This window comes from Lissotriton vulgaris, chromosome 8 (genome assembly GCF_964263255.1).
Source record: "Lissotriton vulgaris chromosome 8, aLisVul1.2, whole genome shotgun sequence".
In the NCBI taxonomy this organism is placed as follows: Eukaryota; Metazoa; Chordata; class Amphibia; order Caudata; family Salamandridae; genus Lissotriton; species Lissotriton vulgaris.
Window position 1 is genome coordinate 7,007,438 of NC_141696.1, and position 25,107 is coordinate 7,032,544.

A 25,107-nucleotide genomic window follows, 5' to 3' on the forward strand; every position below is an offset into this window, starting at 1 on the left:
AAATGAAGCCTAATCCTACTCGACCTGTCATCTGCTTTTGACACCGTCAAACACGAAAACTTGCTAGATCTCCTGAAACACAGAATGGGTTTGTCTGGAAATGTTTTCAACTGGTTCAACTGGTTCACCTCTTTCCTCCAATATGGATCCCAAAGATTCAAAGTCAACCAATCCCTGTCCCTCCCCTCACCTGTCACTTGGAGTTCCACAAGGCTCTACCCTCTCTCCAACTCTGTTCAACCTCTTCATGGAACCTCTTACTGATCTTCTCAGCCTCTCAAAGATACACTTCCACATGTATGCAGACGACACCCAAATATACATCAAGATCCACTCACTGGAGGGCATCAAATAACTCAACACCACACTTCAAAAAACCCAAACTTGGCTGGCCGAAAACCATCTGAAACTTAACTCCCTCAAAACGGAATTCCTTTTAATCGCCCCGCCTAACAAAACTCACTCCATCCTGGACTGGATGAAGCACCTAACAGTTCTCAATGGACAACCGCTCATAGTCGACTCAACAAAATCTCTTGGGTTTACAGTGGACAATCAACTCAAGATGCAGAAACACATCAGCGCCTCTACAAAAGGAGCCAACTTCCACCTAAAGTCCCTGTGAAAACTGAAACCCTATCTGCCCGCCCATGATTTCAAACAAGCTGTGCAAGCTCTAGTTATCCCCCGCGTGGAATATGGAGCAGTAACCTTATGCGGCCTCCCAAGATCTTCAACAATCCCGCTAAGAGCCACGATCAACTCAGCGGCGAGACTCATCACTGGCTCGAAGAGAAACACCCATATATATTCCCAGACTTGAGAACCCTTAACTGGCTTCCGTTTGAAGCCAGAATTCATTTGAAAATCGCATGTATGACGCACAAGGCCCCCCGCCACAAAGCCCCACAATACCTAGCTCAGAAACTGGTGCTCTCAGCGGGCAGCAGATCTTCCAGTAGTGCCAAGACTCTTCTTCTACAACCTCAACGATTTGCAATGAAAAAAACGTATAACTTGTCCTTTTCTGGTATGGCTCCTAGGATATGGAACGCCTTGCCTTGCGAAACACGAATGAACCCTTCCCACGCCTCCTTCAAAAGAGAAGTGAAAGCTATACTCATGGCTAAATTCACTTGAACTATTTGTCTATTCAATGTATTGTATTACTTGCTGTTTCTTGTGCTCATATTTGTCCTGCTGTTTATATTGTTTGCGCTAGCTTAGCACTGTATTCTCTAGATTTAGTACTATTATAACTTAATCTCATTAGTCATGGTATACTATATGCTTCCTTCTACTTTACTTGTAAAGCGCTCTGATAGTCTTGTTTGCGCTATATAAAACCTTCAAAACAAATCAAAACAAAACAATGAAAGGTATAAAGCTCTTTGATTTTATATAGGATTTGAACAATCACTCCAACAATGGGGATTTATTGGGCATTATACTGGGGGGGGGATTTTAACGCCAAATTATCGGACACACATTTTGAAAAAGGAGGGGCTCATTATAGTCAATCGATAAGCAGAGGTAGAGAACTGAACCGGTTCATAAGATCACATATTTGTCCAATGTTATGGACCTGGTTACGGGGTCAACTTCGAACAACCATCCAACCTATAGGGGAAGGGGTTGCAGCACTATCATAGATTTTATTTTTGTATGCCCCCTCATAGAAAAGCACAAAAAACAATTTGATGGACAGAATGTAGATCAATGTCTTACATTCACCCCAGTACAAGGATCTGGGCCTAAATCCATCGTTTTTTGCACTCCACACCACCCTGGGTCAGATAATGGCTTTATGCAAATCAGCTCTGACCCTGTGCCCCATGGGAACAGTCCAGTCCGAACTACAACAGCCATATCTTTCCCAGACCGGAATCAAGCATCCGAGAACCGGACCGGGTCAGAGCTGATTTGCATAAAGCCATTATCTGACCCAGGGTGGTGTGGAGTGCAAAAAACGATGGATTCAGGCCCAGATCCTTGTACTGGGGTGAATGTAGGACATTGATCTACATTCTGTCCATCAAATTGTTTTTTGTAATTTTCTCCCTCATAGAAAAGCAACTGGCATCTGCCGAGGTGGTACTCTCCGATTTCGGAGATCAAAAACCCATTAAGATAGTGATATATACTGTCCAAAGGCCGACTTTTCGGACCAAAAGTGGGGCCTCAAATTTCATAGTGTCAACCGACAATTTAAGATTGTGTTGGAGGGGGGTTGACAACTCTGACATTTTCAGGAAATTGGCATGGGATAATATGTCCCTTATTGAGTCCTGCCTCTCACTAGACCAACCACCGGGACAGATAGTTGGGGATTTTGGGAAGATTTGTCAGACGATCAAAATTCAACTTTCCAAACCCAGATGTTTCAGCCAGGATTGCTCACTAGCAAACAGGAATTTACGTAGGGCCCTCTCAGCTACTCCGAGGTGTACAACAGAAGTTAAACTGGCCAGAAAAAATTACAAAGGTAATTAACGATAGGAAGAAGGACCTCCTGATCGACCGTTGAGACAAACTGTCTGAGGCTGCTAGCCAGAATAAGGGCAACATTTTTTGGGCTGCAGTTAGGGACGTCCATTTCATGGGCCAGTCTTCGACACCTATTAGCTGTAATATAGCCAGTGAGGTATGGATGGAAAATTTCTCAGGTATCTATACCCCCCCACCCCCATGCGAGGCAACTTTTACCCCAGGTAGCCCGGTCCCCATAGATATAAGTATTTTAGAAGTCATGGAAGCTATTAACCAGAGTCTAGCCAATAAGGAGCCGGGTCCAGACGGGCTAACCATCGATTTAATTAAGTGAAACCCGGCTTTTTGGACCCCTCTACTTTCTAATGTTTTTAATAAATTAACTTTGACTAAAATAGCCGAGACCTGGGCAAGAAGCATTTTAGTCCCGATTTTTAAAAAGGGAGATAGATCCCTTCCGTGCAACTATAGACCCATCTCCCTTATAGATAACACCCTTAACATTTTAGGAAGAGTTCTATAAAATAAAAGTGTGGGATGGACAGAAGAAAATGCTATTTTGGACTCATGCCAGCTGGGGTTTAGGGAAAAGGTGGGTACCGTAGAAGAATGTCTTAATTTAAATTTAATTGTGGGAAAATACACCATTGCAAGGAGGACCCCAATCTATATGGCCTTTATGGATTTGTCCACGCTTTTGATCTAGTGAATAGGTCAAAGCTGTGGGCCATCCTTTTGGCAGGTGGGTTGGATGAAACATTGCTCAACTTCCAAGCATACTTACACAGAGATCTCCAGGCCCAAGTGAGGATTAGCATGGGTGGTGAGGTCTCGGGGACCATTGACATTGGCAGGGGTGTCAGACAAGGATGAATTGAATCATGAATTGTATTATTGATGAATGAGACAAGATTACATCACCATCTGACCAAGCACTCCAAGAAAAATCAGCTGCAATGTTATTTAGACATTTTTTAACTTGAAAATAAATCATCATCTAACTGGGCAACCATTGTCCAGGAAAAACGAATAACCAGTCTTTAAAATTAATATGAAAATAAATAACACATTTTAAATCCGGTTTGTCACTACAGATCAAGGAACTATTTTTAGGCGGATGTGAACAATGTGCACAGGCCTTTGAGTGCCCCTGCTGTAGGCTGTGGAAGCAAAGTGTGAACGAGGTTTTAACAGACCAATGGGTGAAGATTTCTTATCAGAAGCCCGTCCATGCATTCACAACAAGCAGGGTATTAATTTATGTATTAATATGTCTATTTAGCTCCGCCTCTGCCAGTCTGAGAACTCCCCCCATGACACTCCTATATAAACAGGGCGTGGTTGGATATGTAAGGTGCGGATGTGTCACTGGAGGGGAGTAAGTCAAGGACGGGAAGGAAATGACGATAAAACTGAAGTTGTGACGCCCCTGTCTGTGCTCTGTTTTACTCCTCTCCGTGTCTCTTCTCTCCTGCAGGTTGGTTCTCTGCTCACTCACCGGTTCATGCTGCGAAGCCCTCGCCTCTGTCCTGGAAACAAACACATCTCTCACAGAGCTCGACCTGAGCCGCAATTACGAGCTGGGAGACACTGGAGTGAAGAAGTTGTGTGAAGGCCTAAAACATCCAAACTGCAAACTACAGACACTGAGGTACAGAGCTGAGCAGTTCTTATTACGTCATTGATTTCTAAAATATACATCGTGAGTGGGACTCACACGTATATTTTATAAATGTATTTAAATGTTTAAAAGATCGCCTCTTTTCTGTTAATGTTGTGAGAGAGGCACCCATTTATAACATTTTTGAATTAAGTCCGGTTGTGAAGTGGGGGTACCCGAGCCCCAATCCATGGTCATGAAAGAAGCCCCTGTCATGGTGCAGAGGGGCACTTTCAAAGCCTGTATCTCCGGTATTTGGTATAAAATGGAAAAGGTCTTAAGTAGAGGGCAGGTCTGCTCCTTCCAGTGAGGGCGCCGACCCCACCAGTCTCCCTGCTGTTAACAGACCGGCTGCTGGATACGAGGCCAAGGAATGTCAGTGAGACACAGGGGGCTCCGAGGACCTTTTCATTCTCTGCGGGGGGCTCTGAGGCCCTCTTCATTCTCTGCGGGGGCTCCAAGGCCCTCTTCATTCTCTCCGGGGGCTCTGAGGCCCTCCTCATTCTCTGTGGGGGTGCTCCGAGGCCCTCTTCATTCTCTGCAGGGGGCTCCGGGACCCTCTTCATTCTCTGTGGGGGGGCTCCGAGGCCCTCTTCATTCTCTGCGGGGCGGGGCTCTGAGTCCCTCTTCATTCTCTGCGGGGGGCTCCAAGGCCCTCTTCATTCTCTGCGGGGGGCTCCAAGGCCCTCTTCATTCTCTGTGGGGGGGCTCCGAGGCCCTCTTCATTATCTGTGGGGGGCTCCGAGGCCCTCTTCATTCTCTGGGGGGGCTCCGAGGCCCTCTTCATTCTCTGTGGGGGGCTTCGAGGCGCTCTTCATTCTCTGTGGGGGGCTCCGAGGCCCTCTTTATTCTCTGTGGGGGGCTCCGAGGCCCTCTTCATTCTCTCCGGGGGGTTCCGAGGCAATCTTCATTCTCTGTGGGGGGCTCCGACGCCCTCTACATTATCTGCAGGGGGGCTCTGAGGCCCTCTTCATTCTCTGTGGGGGGCTCTGAGGCCCTCCTCATTCTCTGCGGGGGGCTCCGAGGCCCTCTTCATTCTCTGCGAGGGGCTCCAAGGGCCTCTTCATTCTCTACGGGGGGGCTCCGAGGCCCCCTTCATTCTCTGCGGGGGGCTCCGAGGCCCTCTTCATTCTCTGCGAGGGGCTCCAAGGGCCTCTTCATTCTCTACGGGGGGGGGCTCCGAGGCCCCCTTCATTCTCTACGGGGGGGCTCCGAGGCCCCCTTCATTCTCTGCGGGGGGTTCCGAGGCCCTCTTCATTCTCTGCGGGGGGCTCCAAGGCCCTCTTCATTCTCTGTGGGGGGCTCCGAGGCGCTCTTCATTCTCTATGGGGGGCTCCGAGGCCCTCTTCATTCTCTACGGGGGGCTTCGAGGCCCTCTTCATTCTCTGCGGGGGGCTCCAAGGCCCTCTTTATTCTCTGCAGGGGGCTCTGAGACCCTCTTCTTTCTCTGCAGGGGGCTCCGAAGCCCTCTTCATTCTCTGTGGGGGGGCTCCGAGGCCCTCTTCATTATCTGTGGGGGGCTCCGAGGCCCTCTTCATTCTCTGGGGGGGCTCCGAGGCCCTCTTCATTCTCTGTGGGGGGCTCCGAGGTGCTCTTCATTCTCTGTGGGGGGCTCTGAGGCCCTCTTTATTCTCTGTGGGGGGCTCCGAGGCCCTCTTCATTCTCTCCGGGGGGTTCCAAGGCGCTCTTCATTCTCTGCGAGGGGCTCCAAGGGCCTCTTCATTCTCCACGGGGGGGCTCCGAGGCCCCCTTCATTCTCTGCGGGGGGCTCCGAGGCCCTCTTCATTCTCTGCGGGGGGCTCCGAGGCCCTCTTCATTCTCTGCGAGGGGCTCTTAGGCCCTCTTCATTCTCTGCGGGGGGTTCCGAGGCCCCTTCATTCTCTGCGGGGGGCTCCGGGCCCTCTTCATGCTCTGCGGGGGGCTCTGAGGCCCTCTTCATTCTCTAAGGGGGCTCCGAGGCCCTCTTGATTCTCTGAGGGGGCTCCGAGGCCCTCTTCATTCACTATGGGGGGCTCCGAGGCCCTCTTGATTCTCTGAGGGGGCTCGGAGGCCCTCTTCACTCTCTGCGGGGGGCTCCGAGTCCCTCTTCATTCTTTGCGGGGGGCTCTGAGACCCTCTTCATTCGGTGCGGGGGGCTCCGTGGCCCTCGTCATTCTCTGTTGGGAGGCTTCGAGGTCCTCTTCATTCTCTGCGGGGGGCTCTGAGGCCCTCTTCATCCTCTGGGGGGGGCTCCGAGGCCCTCTTCATTCTCGGTGGGGGGCTCCGAGACCCTTTTCATTCTCAGCGGGGGGCTCCGAGGCCCTCTTCATTCTCTGTGGGGGGCTCTGAGGCCCTCTTCATTCTCTGTGGGGGGCTCTGAGGCCCTCTTCATTCTCTGCGAGGGGCTCCAAGGGCCTCTTCATTCTCTACGGGGGGGCTCCGAGGCCCTCTTCATTCTCTGCGGGGGGGCTCTCAGGCCCTCTTCATTCTCTGCGTGGGGCTCCGAGGCCCTCTACATTCTCTGTGGGGGGCTCCGAGGCCCTCTTCATTCTCTGCGGGGGGGCTCGGAGGCCCTCTTCATTCTCTGCGGGGGGCTCCGAGGCCCTCTTCATTCTCTGCGGGGGCTCCCAGGCCCTCTTCATTCTCTGCGGAGGGTCTCCGAGGCCCTCTTCATTATCTGCGGGGGGGCCCCGAGGCCCTCTTCATTCTCTGCGGGGGGGCTCCATGGCCCTCGTCATTCTCTGTTGGGGGGCTCCGAGGCCCTCTTCATTCTCTACGGGGGGCTCTGAGGCCCTCTTCATTCTCTGCGGGGGCTCCGAGGCCTCTTCATTCTCTGTGGGGGGCTCTGTGGCCCTCTTCATTCTCTGTGGGGGGCTCCTATGCCCTCTTCATTCTCTGCGCGGGGCTCCCAGGCACTCTTCATTCTCTGCGGGGGGCTCCAAGGCCCTCTTCATTCTCTGTGGGGGGCTATGAGGCTGTCTTCATTCTCTGTGGGGGCTCCGTGGCCCTCTTAATTCTTTACGGGGGGCTCCGTGGCCCTCTTCATTCTCTGCGGGGGCTCCGTGGCCCTCTTAATTCTCTGAGGGGGGCTCTGAGGCCCTCTTCATTCTCTGTGGGGGGGCTCCGAGACCCTTTTCATTCTTCGGGGGCACTCTGAGGCCCTCTTCATTCTCTGTGGGGGGCTCTGAGGCCCTCTTCCTTCTCTGGGGGAGCTCTGAGGCCCTCTTCATTCTCTGCGGGGGGCTCCGTGGTGCTATTCATTTTTTGCGAGGGGGCTCCGAGGCCCTCTTCATTTTCTGTGGTGGGACTCATCATTTTGTTTTACGCCACTGAGGGGACACGTACAGATTCAAGCCCGCAGCTGGGAGTGTATTGTTAGACTAGCTTCGGACCCTTAGAAATGTTTGCTTGTCTCTTGCTAAGTCTATCCTCGCAGTCCGTCCTCAGGGCCTCATTTATGAGTTTTTGCCGTAGGACAGCGCCGCAGGCCTTCCTGCTGCGCTGCCCTACGGTTATAGAAAAGAGCAGGAATGTTCCATATCTATCAGATACAGCGCATTCCTGGAAACATTAGGAGAAATTACGATATTTCTCCTCGTTGTGCCTCCCTCACTCCACCACAGCCACTCCTATGCATCAGATTCTGCCTCTCGCATCGGCATGCCTGAGGCATTGTCTTCAGTGCATCTTCTCTCTTCTGCTGTTGGACAGATCTCGGGTGCAGAGGAACACAGGTGTGTATTGCACTCAGTACTTGTCTTCAGTGCATCTTCTCTCACTCTGCTGTTGGACAGATCTCCCCAGGTGCAGAGGATCACAGGTGTGTATTGCACTCAGTTCTAGTCTTCAGTGCATCTTCTCTCTTCTGCTGTTTGACAGATCTCCCCGGGTGCAGAGGATCACAGGTGTGTATTGTACTCAGTTCTAGTCTTCAGTGCATCTTCTCTCTCTGCTGTTGGACAGATCTCCTCAGGTGCAGAGTATCACAGGTCTGCATTGCACTCAGTTCTTGTCTTCAGTGCATCTTCACTCTCTGCTGTTGGACATATCTCCTCAGGTGCAGAGGATCACAGGTTGGTATTGCACTCAGTTCTTGTCTTCAGTGCATCTTCTCTCTCTGCATTTGGACAGATCTCCTCGGGTGCAGAGGATCACAGGTGTGTATTACACTCAGTTCTTGTCTTCAGTGCATCTTCTCTCAATGATGTTGGACAGATTTCCTCGAGTCCAGAGGATCACAGGTGTGTATTGCACTCAGTTCTAGTCTTCAGTGCATCTTCTCTCTCTGCTGTTGGACAGATCTCCTCGGGTGCAGAGGATCACAGGTGTGTATTGCACTCAGTTCTTGTCTTCAGTGCATCTTCTCTCACTCTGCTGTTGGACAGATCTCCCCAGGTGCAGAGGATCACAGGTGTGTATTGCACTCAGTTCTAGTCTTCAGTGCATCTTCTCTCTTCTGCTGTTTGACAGATCTCCCTGGGGGCAGAGGATCACAGGTGTGTATTGCACTCAGTTCTAGTCTTCAGTGCATCTTCTCTCTCTGCTGTTGGACAGATCTCCTCAGGTGCAGAGTATCACAGGTCTGCATTGCACTCAGTTCTTGTCTTCAGTGCATCTTCACTCTCTGCTGTTGGACATATCTCCTCAGGTGCAGAGGATCACAGGTGTGTATTGCACTCAGTTATTGTCTTCAGTGCATCTTCTCTCTCTGCATTTGGACAGATCTCCTCAGGTGCAGAGGATCACAGGTGTGTATTGCACTCAGTTCTAGTCTTCAGTGCATCTTCTCTCAATGCTGTTGGACAGATCTCAGGTGCAGATGATCACAGGCGTGTATTGCACTCAGTTCTAGTCTTCAGTGCATCTTCTCTCTGCTGGGGGACAGATCTCCTCAGGTGCAGAGGATCACAGGTGTGTATTGCACTCAGTTCTAGTCTTCAGTGCATCTTCTCTCAATGCTATTGGACAGATCTCAGGCGTAGAGGATCACAGGTGTGTATTGCACTCAGTTCTAGTCTTCAGTGCATCTTCTCTCAATGCTGTTGGACAGATCTCAGGTGCAGATGATCACAGGTGTGTATTGCACTCAGTTCTAGTCTTCAGTGCATCTTCTCTCTACTGGGGGACAGATCTCCTCAGGTGTAGAGGATCACAGGTGTGTATTACACTCAGTTCTAGTCTTCAGTTCATTTTCTTTCTTCTGCTGTTGGACAGATCTCCTCAGGTGCAGAGATCACAGGTGTGTATTACACTCAGTTCTAGTCTTCAGTTCATCTTCTTTCTTCTGCTGTTGGACAGATCTCCCCAGGTGCAGAGGATCACAGGTGAGTATTACACTCAGTTCTTGTCTTCAGTGCTTCTTCTCTCTTCTGTTGTTGGACAGATCTCCTCAGGTGCAGAGGATCACAGGTGTGTGTTGCACTCAGTTCTTGTCTTCAGTGCATCTTCTCTTCAGCTGTTGGATAGATCCCAGGGGCAGAGGATCACAGGTGTGTATTGCACTCAGTCAGTCAGTCAATACATCTTTATTTCGGTTAATAAAAACCATAAAAGCAATGCAATACAAAAATTCATTATATACACATTATATACACATTAGAATTTGTACAGAAATAAGATATACACATGATTGCAGTTCAAAACAATCTAAAGCAGTTGAAATCTTTGATGCAAAGAGAAAAGAGACAAAATCTGTGACATGAATATAAAGGCCCAACCCTATTTTCAAACAATCCTCATTCAGTTATGTGTCCTCCTGATAGTGAATTCATTTGGGTGAGTCTAATTGTATTTATACGCTCTGCCGCTACCAAAAAACTGGCTACACTATAAGTAACCTGCATACAGTCAAGCATTTGTAAATGTAGGAGGGCAGGCCTCACCTGGGCGAATTTTAGTTCCTTCAGAACAGGGTATAAAATTTTTTTACGGGCCACCAGATAGTGCTCACAAAACATCACCAAGTGGAGCGTGTCCTGTGTAGAGAAACTATCACAGGTGCAGGGTGGAGTATCTTCAGGGGTCCCCCACTTCAGATAGGTACCAAGTGTGAGGTGGATGAGGTTGAACCTGAATCTAACTAAAAGGAAATGATAGTTTGATCTCACCGTAGGTTTTCTGAGCTCAACCTCCTCCCTTTCTGACTCAAGTAAATTGAGGAAATTATGCTTAATCCACCCTACATCCTCTTTCCTGAGACCCTGTGGTGATAGATACATTTCCGGACGCCCCAGCCTCACGCATGCCGCTCTAACATACGCAAGCCCGGGTATTCTGTCCACTCTATCCAGGGCCATACAGTCCTTGAGTATTAGGTGGTTAAGCGTGATCTCCTCATTTAGCCAGGTTTTAACCCATCGTAATAAAGGGGCAATTTTTAAGTGATCAGAAATATACCCCAAGGTTTTGATCTTCATGGTTTTCCTGCGTAAACCAGCCACCATTACGTGGGATTTCGAGGTGTTGATTTTTAAGTCTAAGGCCTCCATAAAGGAGCCAAAGTGATCTAACAATCTTTGTAATCCAGTACCAGTTCGAGCAAGTATGACAGCGTCGTCCGCGTACAGGAGGACCAGTATAACCGACCCTCCCATACGCGGGACGTCCAGGGTGGCCAGATCAAGGGATTTACCCAAAGAATTAATATAGAGCGTAAATAGGAGAGGGGCCAGAATGCAACCTTGTCTGACCCCTCTTCTTGATCTAAATTGCTCGGTACATCTGCCCTCCCTTGTTACCCTAACAGAAGCCGACAAGTTCTGGTGAAGATCATTTAGAAAATTAACCAACGTAGTGTCCAAACCCATATTCCGCAAAATAAACCATGATTTAGAAGAATTGACGAAATCAAATGCGGAAGAAAGATCCATAAAACCCAAGTACAGAAGCCCCTCCTTCACCACTGTGTACTTGCTAATAATAAAATGAAGGTTTAAGCATTGATCCATGGTCCCCCTGTGTGCCCTAAAACCGTACTGGAGATCAGAAAGAACCCCACTCCCCTCAAGCCAATCTCCCAGTCTCTGTAAGATGACTCTGCCTAAGATCTTTACGGCAGAGTCCAGCAGGGAGATTGGCCTGTAGAAAGCGGGGTCCCCCCTGTTCCCTTTCTTGAAAATTGGAACGATAATGGAGGTTGACCAAGAGGATGGGGAGCCTGCGGTGGGTATTGCATTGAAAACATTTGTTAGTATTTTGGACCAGAATTGTGGGTACAAGATGTAAAGATCTGCAGGGACCCCGTCAGGGCCAGGGGCCTTATGTTTACTAGTATCTTTGATCACCTTTTCCACTTCAGAGGTGTTAAACTTAATGGACATATTGTTTTGAGGTACAACTAAGTCTGGCGGAGTAGGGACCCCTAGCTCAATGTCATAGATGTTTCTAAAGTGATTAAGCCAACTCTCATCTTCAATTAGGCAGTCCATGTCTGATTTCCCCTCCTCAGTGAAAAACGACTGATTGATGATAGCCCAAAATCTTTTGCTGTCTCTCAACACATCTGCAGATTGTAGATGATCCCAGGCTTCTTCCTTAATTTGGTTCTTGCGATTTGCAAGTGCCAGTTTGTATTCCTTACGAAGATTCGCCACAATTAGCCTACCCCTGGGTCTAAGTTTCAGCGCTTTAAGTAGGGCACTATGGGCAAGTGAGCACTTTTTGTCAAACCATTTAAACACCTTCTTACAGTGTGAGCCGTTTCTAGACTCCAGATTCTTGGAGATCCGTGAACATATCTCTACATAGGCATCCACAACATCAGCCCCTGATGCAGTGGAGTCTAAGCAGACAGCCTTGTTGTCCTCGGTTTCCTGTGCAAGTGTTTTAAAAAAGGTTTCTGGAATAACCTTCTCCCACTTTACCCTCCTGCCCTGCCCTCCAGTACAAGTCTTTTGAGGCCACCACGCTTGAGTTCCTCCCATGCAAGAAACTCTCAAGATCTATAGCCAATAAAACGGGGTTGTGGTCACTAAAAATAGCGGTCACTACACTGTACTCCTGCGTTTTGGCTAGCACCCCAGGGGAAACAAAAATATATTCGATAACTGTGTTTGCGTCCCTCCCAATAAATGTAGGCGCTCTAGTCTCGTCATTACCTAAACCTGGTTCGAATAAGTTTGAGTTGGCAAGGAGAATCTCAAGGGCATCACCCTCCTTGCTGTGTTCAAAATGGGGGATCCCCTCCACAGGTGATCCTCCGTGTACATCATTATAACAATCCCCCTCACAAGGGTGAATATTAAAATCTCCCATGATGACCATCTCTGGGACAGAAGTGCGATCATGTTTGTAGACTGACAGAAAACCTGCCAGGGCAGTCAAATGCTCATTCTCAGATGAGCCCGCCCTGGAATTATAAAAATTAATAATTAGAAGTTTTTGTTGGTCCGGAATGGTCCATTCAATTATTAATGAATTCAGAGGAGTAGGATCAACTTTTTTAAAAACCCCAACCAAGTTAAGTGAGAACAGTGTAAGCAAGCCCCCTTTAGCTCTTCCTCTCCGCCCCGGTACTGCTGAGGTTGAGAAACTAAGAAAGCCATCTAATGAAAAACTGGGTGATGTATCCCATGTCTCTTGAAAGGCCAAAATATCATACTGCTTAACAAAGCCCTGCCATAAAGGATCAGAAGTTTTTGCGCTTAGTCCAGCCACGTTCCAAGTAAGAATTTTGCAACATAGACTTATTGCACTCAGTTCCAGTCTTCAGTGCATCTTCTCTCAATTCTGTTGGGCAGATCTCCTCTGTACAGAGGATCACAGGTGTGTATTGCACTCAGTTCTTGTCTTCAGTGCATCTTCTCTCTTCTACTGTTGGACAGTTCTCCTCAGGTGCAGAGGATCACAGGTGTGTACTGCACTCAGTTCCTGTATTTAGTGCATCTTCTCTCTTCTGCTGTTGGGCAGATCTCGCCGGGTGTAGGTAACTAATGTGTTTCAAAACAATCTGCCAACTACTTCACTTCACTAGGCTTGTTGTACAGTGTCCCGTTCTCAGAGCTCCACACCTCCCTATTGTACGTAGACTGAGAGATAGCTCTGCTGTCAGAGCTCCGCACCTCTCTGTTCTACATAGGCTGAGAGATAGCTCTGCTCTCAGAGCTTTGAACCTCTCTGTTCTACGTAGGCTGAGAGATAGCTCTGCTGTCACAGCTTTGCACTTCTCTGTTCTACGGAGGCTGAGAGATAGCTCTGCTGTCAGAGCTCCGCACCTCTCTGTTCTACGTACGCTGAGTGATAGCTCTGCTGTCAGAGCTCCGCACCTCTCTGTTCTACGTAGGCTGAGAGCTAGCTCTGCTGTGAGATCTCTGCACCTCTCTGTTCTGTGTACGCCGAGAGATAGCTCTGCTGTTGGAGCTCTCCACCTCTCTGTTCTACGTAGGCTGAGAGATAGCTCTGCTGTCAGAGCTCCGCACCTCTCTGTTGTACGTAGGCTGAGAGATAGCTCTGCTCTCAGAGCTCTGCACCTCTCTGTTGTACGTAGGCTGAGAGATAGCTCTGCTCTCAGAGCTCCGCACCTCTCTGTTGTACGTAGGCTGAGAGATAGCTCTGCTCTCAGAGCTCCGCACCTCTCTGTTCTACAGAGGCCGAGAGATAGCTCTGCTGTCAGAGCTCTGCACCTCTCTGTTCTACGTAGGATGAGAGATAGCTCTGCTGTCAGAGCTCAGCACCTCTCTCTTATACGTAGGCTGAGAGATAGCTCTGCTCTCAGAGCTCTGCACCTCTCTATTCTACGTAGACTGAGAGATAGCTCTGCTGTCAGAGCTCCGCACCTCTCTGTTCTGCGTAAACTGAGAGATAGCTCTGCTGTCAGAGCTCTGCACCTCTCTCTTCTACGTAGGCTGAGAGATAGCTCTGCCGTCGGAGCTCTGCACCTCTCTCTTCTACGTAGGCTGAGAGATAGCTCTGCTGTCAGAGCTCTGCACCTCTCTGTTCTACGTAGGCTGAGAGCTAGCTCTGCTGTCAGAGCTCTGCACCTCTCTGTTCTACGTAGGCTGAGAGATAGCTCTGCTGTCAGAGCTCCGCACCTCTCTGTTCTACGTAGGCTGAGAGATAGCTCTGCTGTCAGAGCTCCACACCTCTCTGTTCTGCGTAGGCCGAGAGATAGCTCTGCCGTCGGAGCTCTGAACCTCTCTGTTCTACGTAGGCTGAGAGATAGCTCTGCTGTCAGAGCTCTGCACCTCTCTCTTCTACGTAGGCTGAGAGATAGCTCTGCTGTCAGAGCTCTGCACCTCTCTCTTCTACGTAGGCTGAGAGATAGCTCTGCTGTCAGAGCTCCGCACCTCTCTGTTCTGCGTAGGCCGAGAGATAGCTCTGCTGTCAGAGCTCCGCACCGCTCTCTTCTACGTAGGCTGAGAGCTAGCTCTGCTGTCAGAGCTCTGCACCTCTCTGTTCTACGTAGGCTGAGAGATAGCTCTGCTGTCAGAGCTCCGCACCTCTCTGTTCTACGTAGGCTGAGAGATAGCTCTGCTGTCAGAGCTCCGCACCTCTCTGTTCTACAGAGGCCGAGAGATAGCTCTGCTGTCAGAGCTCCGCACCTCTCTGTTCTACGTAGGCTGAGAGATAGCTCTGCTGTCAGATCTCTGCACCTCTGTGTTCTACCTAGGCTGAAAGATAGCTTTGCTGTCAGAGCTCTGCACCTCTCTCGTCTTCATGGGCTAAGAGAAAGCTCTGCTCTCAGATCTCTGCACCTCTGTGTTCTACCTAGGCTGAGAGATAGCTCTGCTGTCAGAGCTCTGCACCTCTGTGTTCTACCTAGGCTGAAAGATAGCTCTGCTGTCAGAGCTCTGCACCTCTCTCGTCTACATGGGCTAAGAGAAAGCTCTGCTCTCAGATCTCTGCACCTCTGTGTTGTACGTAGGCTGAGAGATAGCTCTGCTGTCAGAGCTCCGCACCTCTCTATTCTACTCAGGCTGAGAGATAACTCTGCTGTCAGAGCTCCGCACCTCTCTGTTCTACGGAGGCTGAGAGATAGCTCTGCTTTCAGAGCTCGGCACCTCTCTATTCTACTCAGGCTGAGCGATAGCTCTGCTGTCAGAGCTCCGCACCTCTCTGTTCTACGTAGGCTGAGAGATAGCTCTGCTGTCAGAGCTCTGCACCTCTCTGTTCTACGGAGGCCGAGAGATAGCTCTGCTTTCAGAGCTCTGCACCTCTCTATTCTACTCAGGCTGAGAGATAGCAATGCTGTCAGAGCTCTGCACCTCTCTATTCTACGTAGGCTGAGAGATAGCGCTGCTGTCAGAGCTCTGCACCTCTCTGTTCTACGTAGGCTGAGAGATAGCTCTGCAGTCAGAGCTCTGGACCTCTCTCTTATACGTAGGCTGAGAGATAGCTCTGCTGTCAGAGCTCCGCACCTCTCTGTTCTACGTAGGCCGAGAGATAGCTCTGCTGTCAGAGCTCTGAACCTCTCTGTTCTACGTAGGCTGAGAGATAGCTCTGCTGTCAGAGCTCTGCACCTCTGTGTTCTACGTAGGCTGAGAGATAGCTCTGCTGTCAGAGCTCTGCACCTCTGTGTTCTACGTAGGCTGAAAGATAGCTCTGCTGTCATATCTCTGCACCTCTCTCGTCTACATGGGCTAAGAGAAAGCTCTGCTCTCAGATCTCTGCACCTCTGTGTTGTACGTAGGCTGAGAGATAGCTCTGCTGTCAGAGCTCTGCACCTCTCTACTCTTCGTAGGCTGAGAGATAGCTCTGCTGTCAGAGCTCCGCACCTCTCTGTTCTACGGAGGCCGAGAGATAGCTCTGCTTTCAGAGCTCTGCTCCTCTCTATTCTACTCAGGCTGAGAGATAGCTCTGCTGTCAGAGCTCCGCACCTCTCTGTTCTACGTAGGATGAGAGATAGCTCTGCTGTCAGAGCTCTGCACCTCTCTGTTCTACGTAGGCTGAGAGCTAGCTCTGCTGTCAGAGCTCTGCACCTCTCTGTTCTACGGAGGCCGAGAGATAGCTCTGCTTTCAGAGCTCTGCACCTCTCTATTCTACTCAGGCTGAGAGATAGCTCTGCTGTCAGAGCTCCGCACCTCTCTGTTCTACATAGGCTGAGAGATAGCTCTGCTGTCAGAGCTCTGCACCTCTCTGTTCTACGTAGGCTGAGAGATAGTGTGGTTCTGAAAATTCTGGACTCGTATCAACATTCTAGACTCGAGAATTAAACTTCGTTGTAACATGACGAATTTGGTATCAAAAGACCGAGAATGGCTAGTACACTATGTACAAGCATTTTCGTCATATTCAAGTGACGATTTCGCCTCGAATTCGTCATTTTCGTTCTGAACCCTTGGCTTCCATTTTGTGTATGGCAGCCATTTTGTGAGTTGCCCTCACACAGGCAAATGGATCAAGCCAAATTCGATTCCAAAGGACACGTACACCTTGATTGACTTTTCCCTGACCTAGGCAAGTTGGAACCTGTTTGGTCAGTTCCTCTCCCAGTGGCCGAACGAGATAGCATCAAGGCAGGACAGGCCATAAACCTTCTCATCGCACACACACCCTGCCGAATCTTGCTCACACCTGTCCCCGCTCTTTTCTCTCTCGCTTGCTTTATGATGGGGAGGTGCCCGTTTTATTGGGGGTCCACCGGTATCTGATGGAAATGCTGGACCTTGCCGGGTAATTTGTTATGGGCTGGACGAACTGTGGTGTGGGCTGTCATCATGACTCTGCTTTTCCTTTGTATTGGAAACATTTTTATGGTATAAGTAAAATATGGAGAATGTTTGCCTAAAGCACAATATTTCGTATAAAAAGAGAAGCCTGACTTTGTGAATTGCGACAGTCTCCTGAGAATATACTTCCCGTGTGTTTGTACTTCTAGGACGCTTGTTACCTTGGTTGCAGCCAATAAAATCGATCCTTGACTTCACCTAGAACATTCTGAGTTTCTGTGGTCTGAATCAGGAAAGTACTCGAGGTCTTTGGGTGTGTTCCCTGACACCGCTGGGTCAGGGGCGTAACACAGGCCCCCGCAGACCACGCAGTGCGGGGGGGGCCCTCGTGCTCCAGGGGCTCCCAGCACTGGGCCCTGTTCGCAGCAACACAGTGAGCAACCACTTACTGCACTGCGCTGGTGTTTGAACAGTTTAATATACATCATCTGCCAGCAGGTGGTTCCGGTCGCTCCGATTGGCCAGGCTGCCTCTGTTGTGCTCTCACTGGGGCATTTGCAACAATGTTCATTTTGAAAATAAAGTCATAACCTGGGCGGTGCGAGCGGGCGGAAGTTATGTTTGAAAGTTTCGATTTTGAAGCCGCCAATACTCGCACCGCCGCCTGTGCCCCTCATCTTGGTATCCACTCCTGCTGTAACTGACCGGACCAGACTGCTTGGGGGCTCCTCATCGAGGCCGTTGGTCTACAGTCACTCTGATACCGATGTCCACCTGTCCGTGAAGCCGCTATGCCGCAAAGGCCAATTAAACGGACTGTTTCTCACTTCTGTGCTTATGGCCTGGGCTATTTTCTAAGATGGGTGTAATCATTCCCTCTTTAATGGTCCGCTGACCCGACAATCACCCCAGCCCCACTTTGTGCCGATTCTGAGTCTGATCCTGGATGTACACCCCTCTCTTTCCCTGGCCTCTGGTGTGTGACCTGTTGGCAGACAATCCGAGGCTCTCTCTGCGCTGGCGTGATTTGCGAGTTTCAAACCACCTTTCCACCAATTTCTCCGAGCGACAAACAAGCGCAGGGAGCAGAAATACAAGGAAGGGGGCAGGTAGGCAACAGGGGGACTGGTAGGCAAGCCCTGACACAGGCAGGGGAAAAACAGCGGACAAGAAAAACAAGCAGTGGCGCAGGACAAGGAAAACATTCAGTGGAATAGTGCCTCTGGTAGGGGCTGCGGGTAAATTTATGTTTACACGGTAATCTGTAAGCACAAAATGCTGTGCCATGGGCAGAAGGAAAAAAACAAATAATCGAGCAGCGGAACAAGCACTGTCTGGCTTAGGGGACAACATTGATCAATGTTGAGGCAGCAGGGAAACGATTATGCTGCAAAGGTAAATTAAACGGACGGTTTCAAGGACACTCATACACAGCCACAGCACTTGAGACATACAAAGGCCAGCAACCACACTGCCAGACAGTCAGCCACCCTTCAAAGGGGTGTGTTCAGAAAAGGATGCCAGCCACATTCATGTGGAATAGCAGGCTTACACAAACAAAGTCTGGTTTGGTAATTATATGAGGGAGATAAACTGTAAAACCTGACGCTGCACAGCAGGCCTAACAGGCCCTGAAACAGTCAAAGAAAGTTAGCGCATATGAGGATTTGTGACAGTGACATGCACACTTTGGGAAAGCACTGCACTTGCAACAGGCACACAAAAAAAACACAAACGGAGCAGCCAAAAGCCTCTTTTAATTGTGTGCGGCCTCTTGAGCGATGTTGAAATGGAACCGAGTCTACATTCAGTGCGTTGATTCACATGTGCTCAAGAGGCCGCACACAATTAAAAGAGGCTTTTGGCTGCTCCGTTTGTGTTTTTTTTTAATGAGGGGCTCTCTATCTTGGAAATCAGTGGAGTTATCGGGCAGCACCTTTCTTTTTCCTTGAGGCACCAACATCTCCCATGCCCCGAACTATAGATCATATGACCAGTCAGTGTGTGGGTTAATTTTATTTGGCTGTTTGTGGCTAGTACAACATGTAATACTGTTGATTTCTCTCATAATGTAACAAAGATTACTTGCCTGGCTGCATGCAGTCTTTTCTACACATTGCAAAAACTATAGAGCATGTTCAAAACTGCTTTGATTTGCAAATGTGGGCCAATTTTAATTTTCTAGTTTGTTAAAGGGTGGGCACTTTTAGTCTGCTGCCCAGGTTTATTTTCTGTCGCAGTGACGCAGTGACGCCCTGGAGTGGAAAGTGTTTCTTTTCCAATTTGGCTGGCAGACATAAGTGAGCTCTCTGACAGCTCAGGAGTGGACTGTCTGCAGCTCTTCATCCTACATTACCCTACTACGCCGCCATTCCATTTTTTAGCCTTATTGTACTGAGAGCCAGAGGCATGCTTGTCTTAATCTCAGTATATTTTCAGACGGACTGGCCTCCATAATTTACTTGGTGCCTGCTCCATAGTGTTGATCCACTATTGATGTCTTGTCAGACTAAGCTAGTGGCTCACAGCCCCCTGCAAACTTCCTTCTAATGTGTCTTCATTGCCATTAAAGGCTTTGCCGCAATTGTTTGTAGACTGCAGTAGAGTAGAGTGCAGTGGCATAGAATAGAGTGACGTAGAGTTCGGGCTAGCAGCGCAGTAGTTGTAGCACGCAGCTGCAGCATGGGTGCACTAGCTGTCTCATATCAATCGTTTTGGCTAGGCGGCCTGCCTCATAAATTAAATGGTGCGCTTCTGAGCCTCTCAATAGTGAAGATGGGTTGGCCTTCATGTTTACCAGCCCAGCATCATCGTCTTTGTTGTAGCACACTCTGATGACCAAGTTATAGATAGAGCTCCACTACTTTAGGCGCAGCAATTACATGTTATGTTACGTTATTTATGTTTATATACAGAATTCAATGGAAATATGGCCCACAGCCCAAATACCATGTCTGTGCTTAGTTAGATGGAAGCAAATGTTCTATTTAATGTGTTGTGTGGGATGATTGTGTGTGTTCCATGCTATTGAAAAGTGCCCTTCTGGGCCACATTGCTGACAGCTGTATAGTATATCTGCACTATGTGGGGTGTATGTATGCAAGGTCTGTCCAGTGCATTCTGTTTGATGCTTGCGTGTGTTTTAAACTACTTGAAATGCTCTTGGAAGCTGTGTGCCATCCAGCTATATGGTATTTCTGAGCTATGTGCTATATAAGCTCTACCCAGTGTGTGCTATTATATGTCTGCGTGTGATGTACATTATCGAAACGTGTTGGGTGCTACAGTGCACACCACGGTCAGCTGTACACTCTAACTGAGGTGCACAGTCAACATATCTTTGTAAACTAGGTTTTTCTGGTTCCAGTACCCCTTGGGCCCCCACACTGCCTATTCCTTGCATTTGAAATTACATTTACTGCTGTAGTGTGAGACTGCATTACATGAAAAGAAATATAAAGTATGGTTGCCAAAAGAAAAATGCCAGCCGTGTGTTTAAAGAGCCTGCAAAGATCTCGTCTTGGCACTAAATAGGGTTATAAATTTAAAAAAAAGTAGGTATTCATTTGTAATGTGACTTTTCTGTCTTTGTTCACTGTAATTATCAGTCATGGATCTCATCATTCAGGCAGCCCTAGAACACAATAAAAGTGCTTTCTATTTATATTTGCTGTTCGAAGTATGCACAGATAAGTGCTGAAAATACAGCTTTAGGTAACTGCTTATTTTTGTCGGTGAGGCAAAGTGGTAGGTGGTGGGCCGAGCCGCTGGGGGGCCCCCTCCATGCACTTTGCAGGAGGGCCCCCTAAAATTTCGTTACGCCACTGTGCTGGGTTACCGGTTCGTTATCAGTTCTGAAAAACCCAGTACCTCAGTTGGTGCCCAATGTTTGGGGCGATACCAGCGGTACCGGTCCAGCCAGAGGTTCGTGAGGAGCTTCGTGTGAAAATTCTGGAGGAAGGCCGCCACTTCATTGACCCCTGCATGTCGACGTGGTCCGAAAGTCTTTGCTGCGAGGTTCCCCGCTTCCCGACGGCTACGGAGGACTGCTGCCCTGGCTATCGCCCTGATTTGGACCCTTGAAGTTTGGTAGAGCGAAACGATAGGACGAGTCTTCTGGTGACGTCATCGATATCTCAGTTAAGTATAAGTGGAGCGTCTCCCAGTCCTTAGTTGGTTCTTAGTTTTGGGTATCCTTTGGGATCATTTGGAACTTGCAAGTGCCAAAGTCAAAGGACTCGTGTATTCACGAGAAATATCGTAATCGATAATCCTTTGAAGTTTGAAGCTAGACTAGAGAGCGAAGATGCCTGGTCTTAGCAGACTTGGAAATTTGTTTTGTCTTGGTTGTAATAAAAGGGACTCCCGATTGGAGGACTCGTGTCCGGTTCCTCTGATTGAAACTCCAACTTATGAATTATATGTGAAACATGGAGTAGGCCCCATCACATATAACGAAGTGTGGATCAAATACACCAGAAAAGACGGTGTTTTAAAATGGCCCCAATATGGTAGCTTTGACACGGAAATCCTAGATAATCTTGAAGTTAAACTTTTTAAGAAGAAAGCCCGCCCGGCAATGTTTGACTCTTTCGGCCGGTGGCGTAAGGAAGCCAAACAGAAGGAAATTAAATTAGCGAAGAAAAATAAGAGAGAAAGGGGTATCTCGATAATGCAAGCTGCTATGCAGTTTAAAGACAATGAAGAAGAACAGATGAGTGAGCAGTTGCACAGGCAACGTAAAATGGTAATAGATAAATGCTATCCAGTTTTACCGCGTCTTCAGCAAGATGCAGCAAAAGAGCTTGAAAAAGATCAGTTAATGTCGCATCTGTTAAGTTCGCCACCCACCTATGCGCAAAATGCTACGGCTCCTCCGCAACCTTTAGTTGCGCAACCCGTGGTTGCATTGCCTCCTGCTCCTCCACAACACCCACCAGCTATTCTTCAGCTCGCTCCTGCTCCTTCGGTGCAGCCTCCTCAGGGCCCACCGATCACACCTGCTTCACCTGTGCTTTCTATGACTTTGCCTAAAGCACCTTCTATTTCTCCTAATGATCCCTCTGCTATTGCCTTTGCTACAGCCTTATCTCACCCTGTTTTTTTTGCCCGTTCTTCCGTCAGTTTCCCCTTCCGTTCGACAGAGAATGGCCAACACTGTTACTAATCTTTTCTCACCTTTCTTCGGGTCGCCTAATACGACCCCTAACCCGGAACGAAGACAGTTGCGGAGTCAACTGCCTGACTATCAAGAGAGAGATTTACTGAATCGTTTAGCGCATAAATGGGTTATCGACGCTGTAAGGTATGATGTAGAGTCTGTAATGGAAGTCTTCCGTCAATGGGAAGCACCTAAGCAGAGATATGTTTTTGAACAAATGTGTGTTTTTCTCTGCGAAGATTTGGAAGACAATGATCTGGAATACAACCCGCCCGAGTTGTGTCGTGTGCGATTCGACTTCGCAGAAGGCATGATCGTAGGTTCCGATGTTGAGAAAGCGATTGAGACATTGTTGTCGTATCGGAGTAAGGTGGGCACTTATCGATCACTATTTGAGCGCGACGCATCCGGTAGGAAAAAGGCGCGACAGTACCCCAGGAGAGAAGTTCCTCCAGTTTGGAAGGAAGAAGTAGCAGCTGGTCCTAGTAATGTTCCACCACTTGTGCCAGCACACTTTCAGCGTGTGTGGGTACATGTTCCTTGGAAGCGAACTGAAGTTTTGGCCCTTAAACAGACATTGCCTGATCCCCGTAAAAATCCCGCAGGGTATTACAAAGAGCTGTCACAGACTGCTGGGTCATGTATAATGAATTTAGCAGACATAGACATGTTGTTTGGGAACGTTGTTCCACAGCCTTTATGGGGAAAGATTCGTCATGTAGATCATGATCAGGAGTTAGGTGACTCATGGGCTAATATTACTGCTGCAGATGGCCGACAAGTTGGTGTTGCTAAGCCTGAGCCTTTAATAGCTGAACTTCCTGGTAAAATAATTGATTACATGAAAACGATAATGCCTGCGATACGTGTAAACTGGGATAAGTTGTCTGCATGTAAGCAGAAGAAAGAAGAAACAGTGTCTGATTTCTTCACCAGGTTTGAAGAAACGTTTGTCGACCACAGTGGTCAAGATATGAGCACAGAAGGTGGTCAGCGATTGTTCGTCGATAAATTTGTGCACAATCTGCTTCCAGAGTTGTGTAAAAAGTTGAAAGATTCAGAGAGTTCTTATGCAGTTTCTTCTTCAGCACAGATATTGGCTACTGCACAATATTACGAAAATAGAGACAAAGACGAGAAAGATAGAGCAGAAAAGAAAACTAAAAAACTGAAAACGAAGGTTTTGTTACAGCAAGCATACCCGCCACGTGGTGGTAGTGGCCAGAATAATGGTGGTCAGAATAACTATCAGAATAATTATCAGCAGCCTCAACAGTATCAGAGGAACTCGCAAAGAGTCGAGTATACTCAGCCACGTGTTCCTGTAGGCCCCAACCAGTGTTCGTATTGCAAGGAAGAGGGTCATTTCAAGAATAGTTGCCCTATCCTGTTACAACGCGCAAATGGTGGTTCAAACACAAGAGGTAGAGGTGTTCAGCAAGCACCTAGAGGAAGAGGACGTGGAAACGTCCCCCAGAACGCACGTCGCCTTCCACCTCAAAATTCTATGAATACTTTCGATCAGCAGAATAACGCATCTGATAGGACAGCTCAGTACTATACTGATGATTATTATACAGAAGATGAGCAGTGGGAAGGTAATAATTGCTAGGACAGCCATAGACAAAGAGAGGGAGTTGTTTCAGTTCCAGTAGATCAGAGTGGACCATACGTTGAGGTGATTACATCAGGTGTGTCAGAGCCTTTTCTGTTGGATACTGGTGCTACAAACAGTTCTATTATGCACTCGAAACTCCCTGGCGCACCTTTGTCTGGCGAAACGAATGTTTCTGTAGGTTTTTCTGGCGCCCCGGTTAGAAATCCGATTTTTGACCCTTTGTCTCTTTCTGTTGGTCCTTACGAATTAGAAGCACCCCTTATTCTGACAACAGGTTGTGGTGAAAACTTGTTGGGATTAGATCTGTTAAAAAGATTGCATGCGACTTTGTACTGTTCTCCTTCAGGAGTACAGCTTACACTGGGTAAGAAAGTGGTTTCTCCGATGTACTTGTCAAGGGATAAACTTCCAACGGAATTGTCATTTCTGCCTGATATTCTTTGGGCTACTGGTCCTAATGATGTGGGTCTCTTGGAAATACCGCCATATGTTATAACATTGAAAGCCAATGTTAAATTGCCACGAATTCCCCAATACAAAATATCTAGTGAAGGTGAAAAAGCTTTGCTAGCGATCGTTTACGATCTGATTGAAAAGGATGTGATTGAAGAGACTAGAGGCAACCTTTGCAATAGTCCTGTTCTGCCTGTTTTGAAACAAACCGATCCTTCTCAGCCACCTGTTTACAGATTTGTGATTGACCTGAGAGAGGTCAATAAAGTAGTTGTGCCAAAATTTCCAGTTGTCCCCAACATTACTGCCCTATTGACTATGATTCCAGCTTCTGCAACATGGTTTTCGGTGATTGACTTGAAGAATGCTTTCTTCAGCATCCCGATTGCTGAAGAGAGCAGGGACATTTTCGGCTTCAGTTTAGGAGGACGAAGTTTCCGCTTTAAACGAGCTCCACAGGGCTACTGTAAAAGTCCATCAATATATAGTCAAGCTTTAAAGACACAGCTTGATACGATTGTTTTACCTGAAGGCGCTACTCTTGTACAGTACGTTGATGATTTGCTTGTGGCTGCAAATACTGAGGAAATATGTAAGAAAGCCACGTTGTTATTGTTGCGTCATCTGTGTGATTTGCATCACAAGGTGTCACTTTCCAAACTACAATATTGTCGACAAGAAGTGACCTACTTAGGTCATCTCTTATCAAAGGAGGGAAGGAAACTGACCCCATTAAGAATTCAGGCAATAGCGAAATTGAGTGTGCAAAGAATACAGAAAGAAGTGCATGCTTTCTTGGGTATTACATCGTACTGTAGGCAATGGAGTCCAAATTTTTCGTTATTAGCCAAACCTTTGGTGGCATTAACGTGTAAAGATACACCCAATCCCGTTCCTTGGCCCTGCAAGATGGGTTGGTGATGTTGGAATGTGTGAAGACACGATAGAGAGTGTGAAGTCGATTCAAGCTGAAGCTACAGAGAAAGAGTTGAATGTGTGGAGAGAAAGTACGGGTAGAATGGATGCAAATGGGTGTTGGGTTGAATTGTCTGAACACCAGAGATGGCTGTTACCCGATGCGTACGTGCTTGCAGTGGTTACAATGGCTCATGGAATGGCTCATATCAGCGTGAAAGGGATT

General features: G+C 48.2%; 1 protein-coding gene across 1 annotated transcript in view; it reads left to right on the forward strand.

Annotated features, from left to right (window-relative positions):
* The window catches only part of LOC147693211 (NACHT, LRR and PYD domains-containing protein 3-like), a 187,135-nt gene that overhangs the window by 99,613 nt on the left and 62,415 nt on the right, over nt 1-25,107 (forward strand). The window contains exon 3 of the mRNA XM_086933609.1: nt 3,968-4,141. Within this exon, the coding sequence (XP_086789735.1) occupies nt 3,968-4,141 (174 nt within the window). The remainder of the gene's footprint in view (nt 1-3,967; nt 4,142-25,107) is intronic.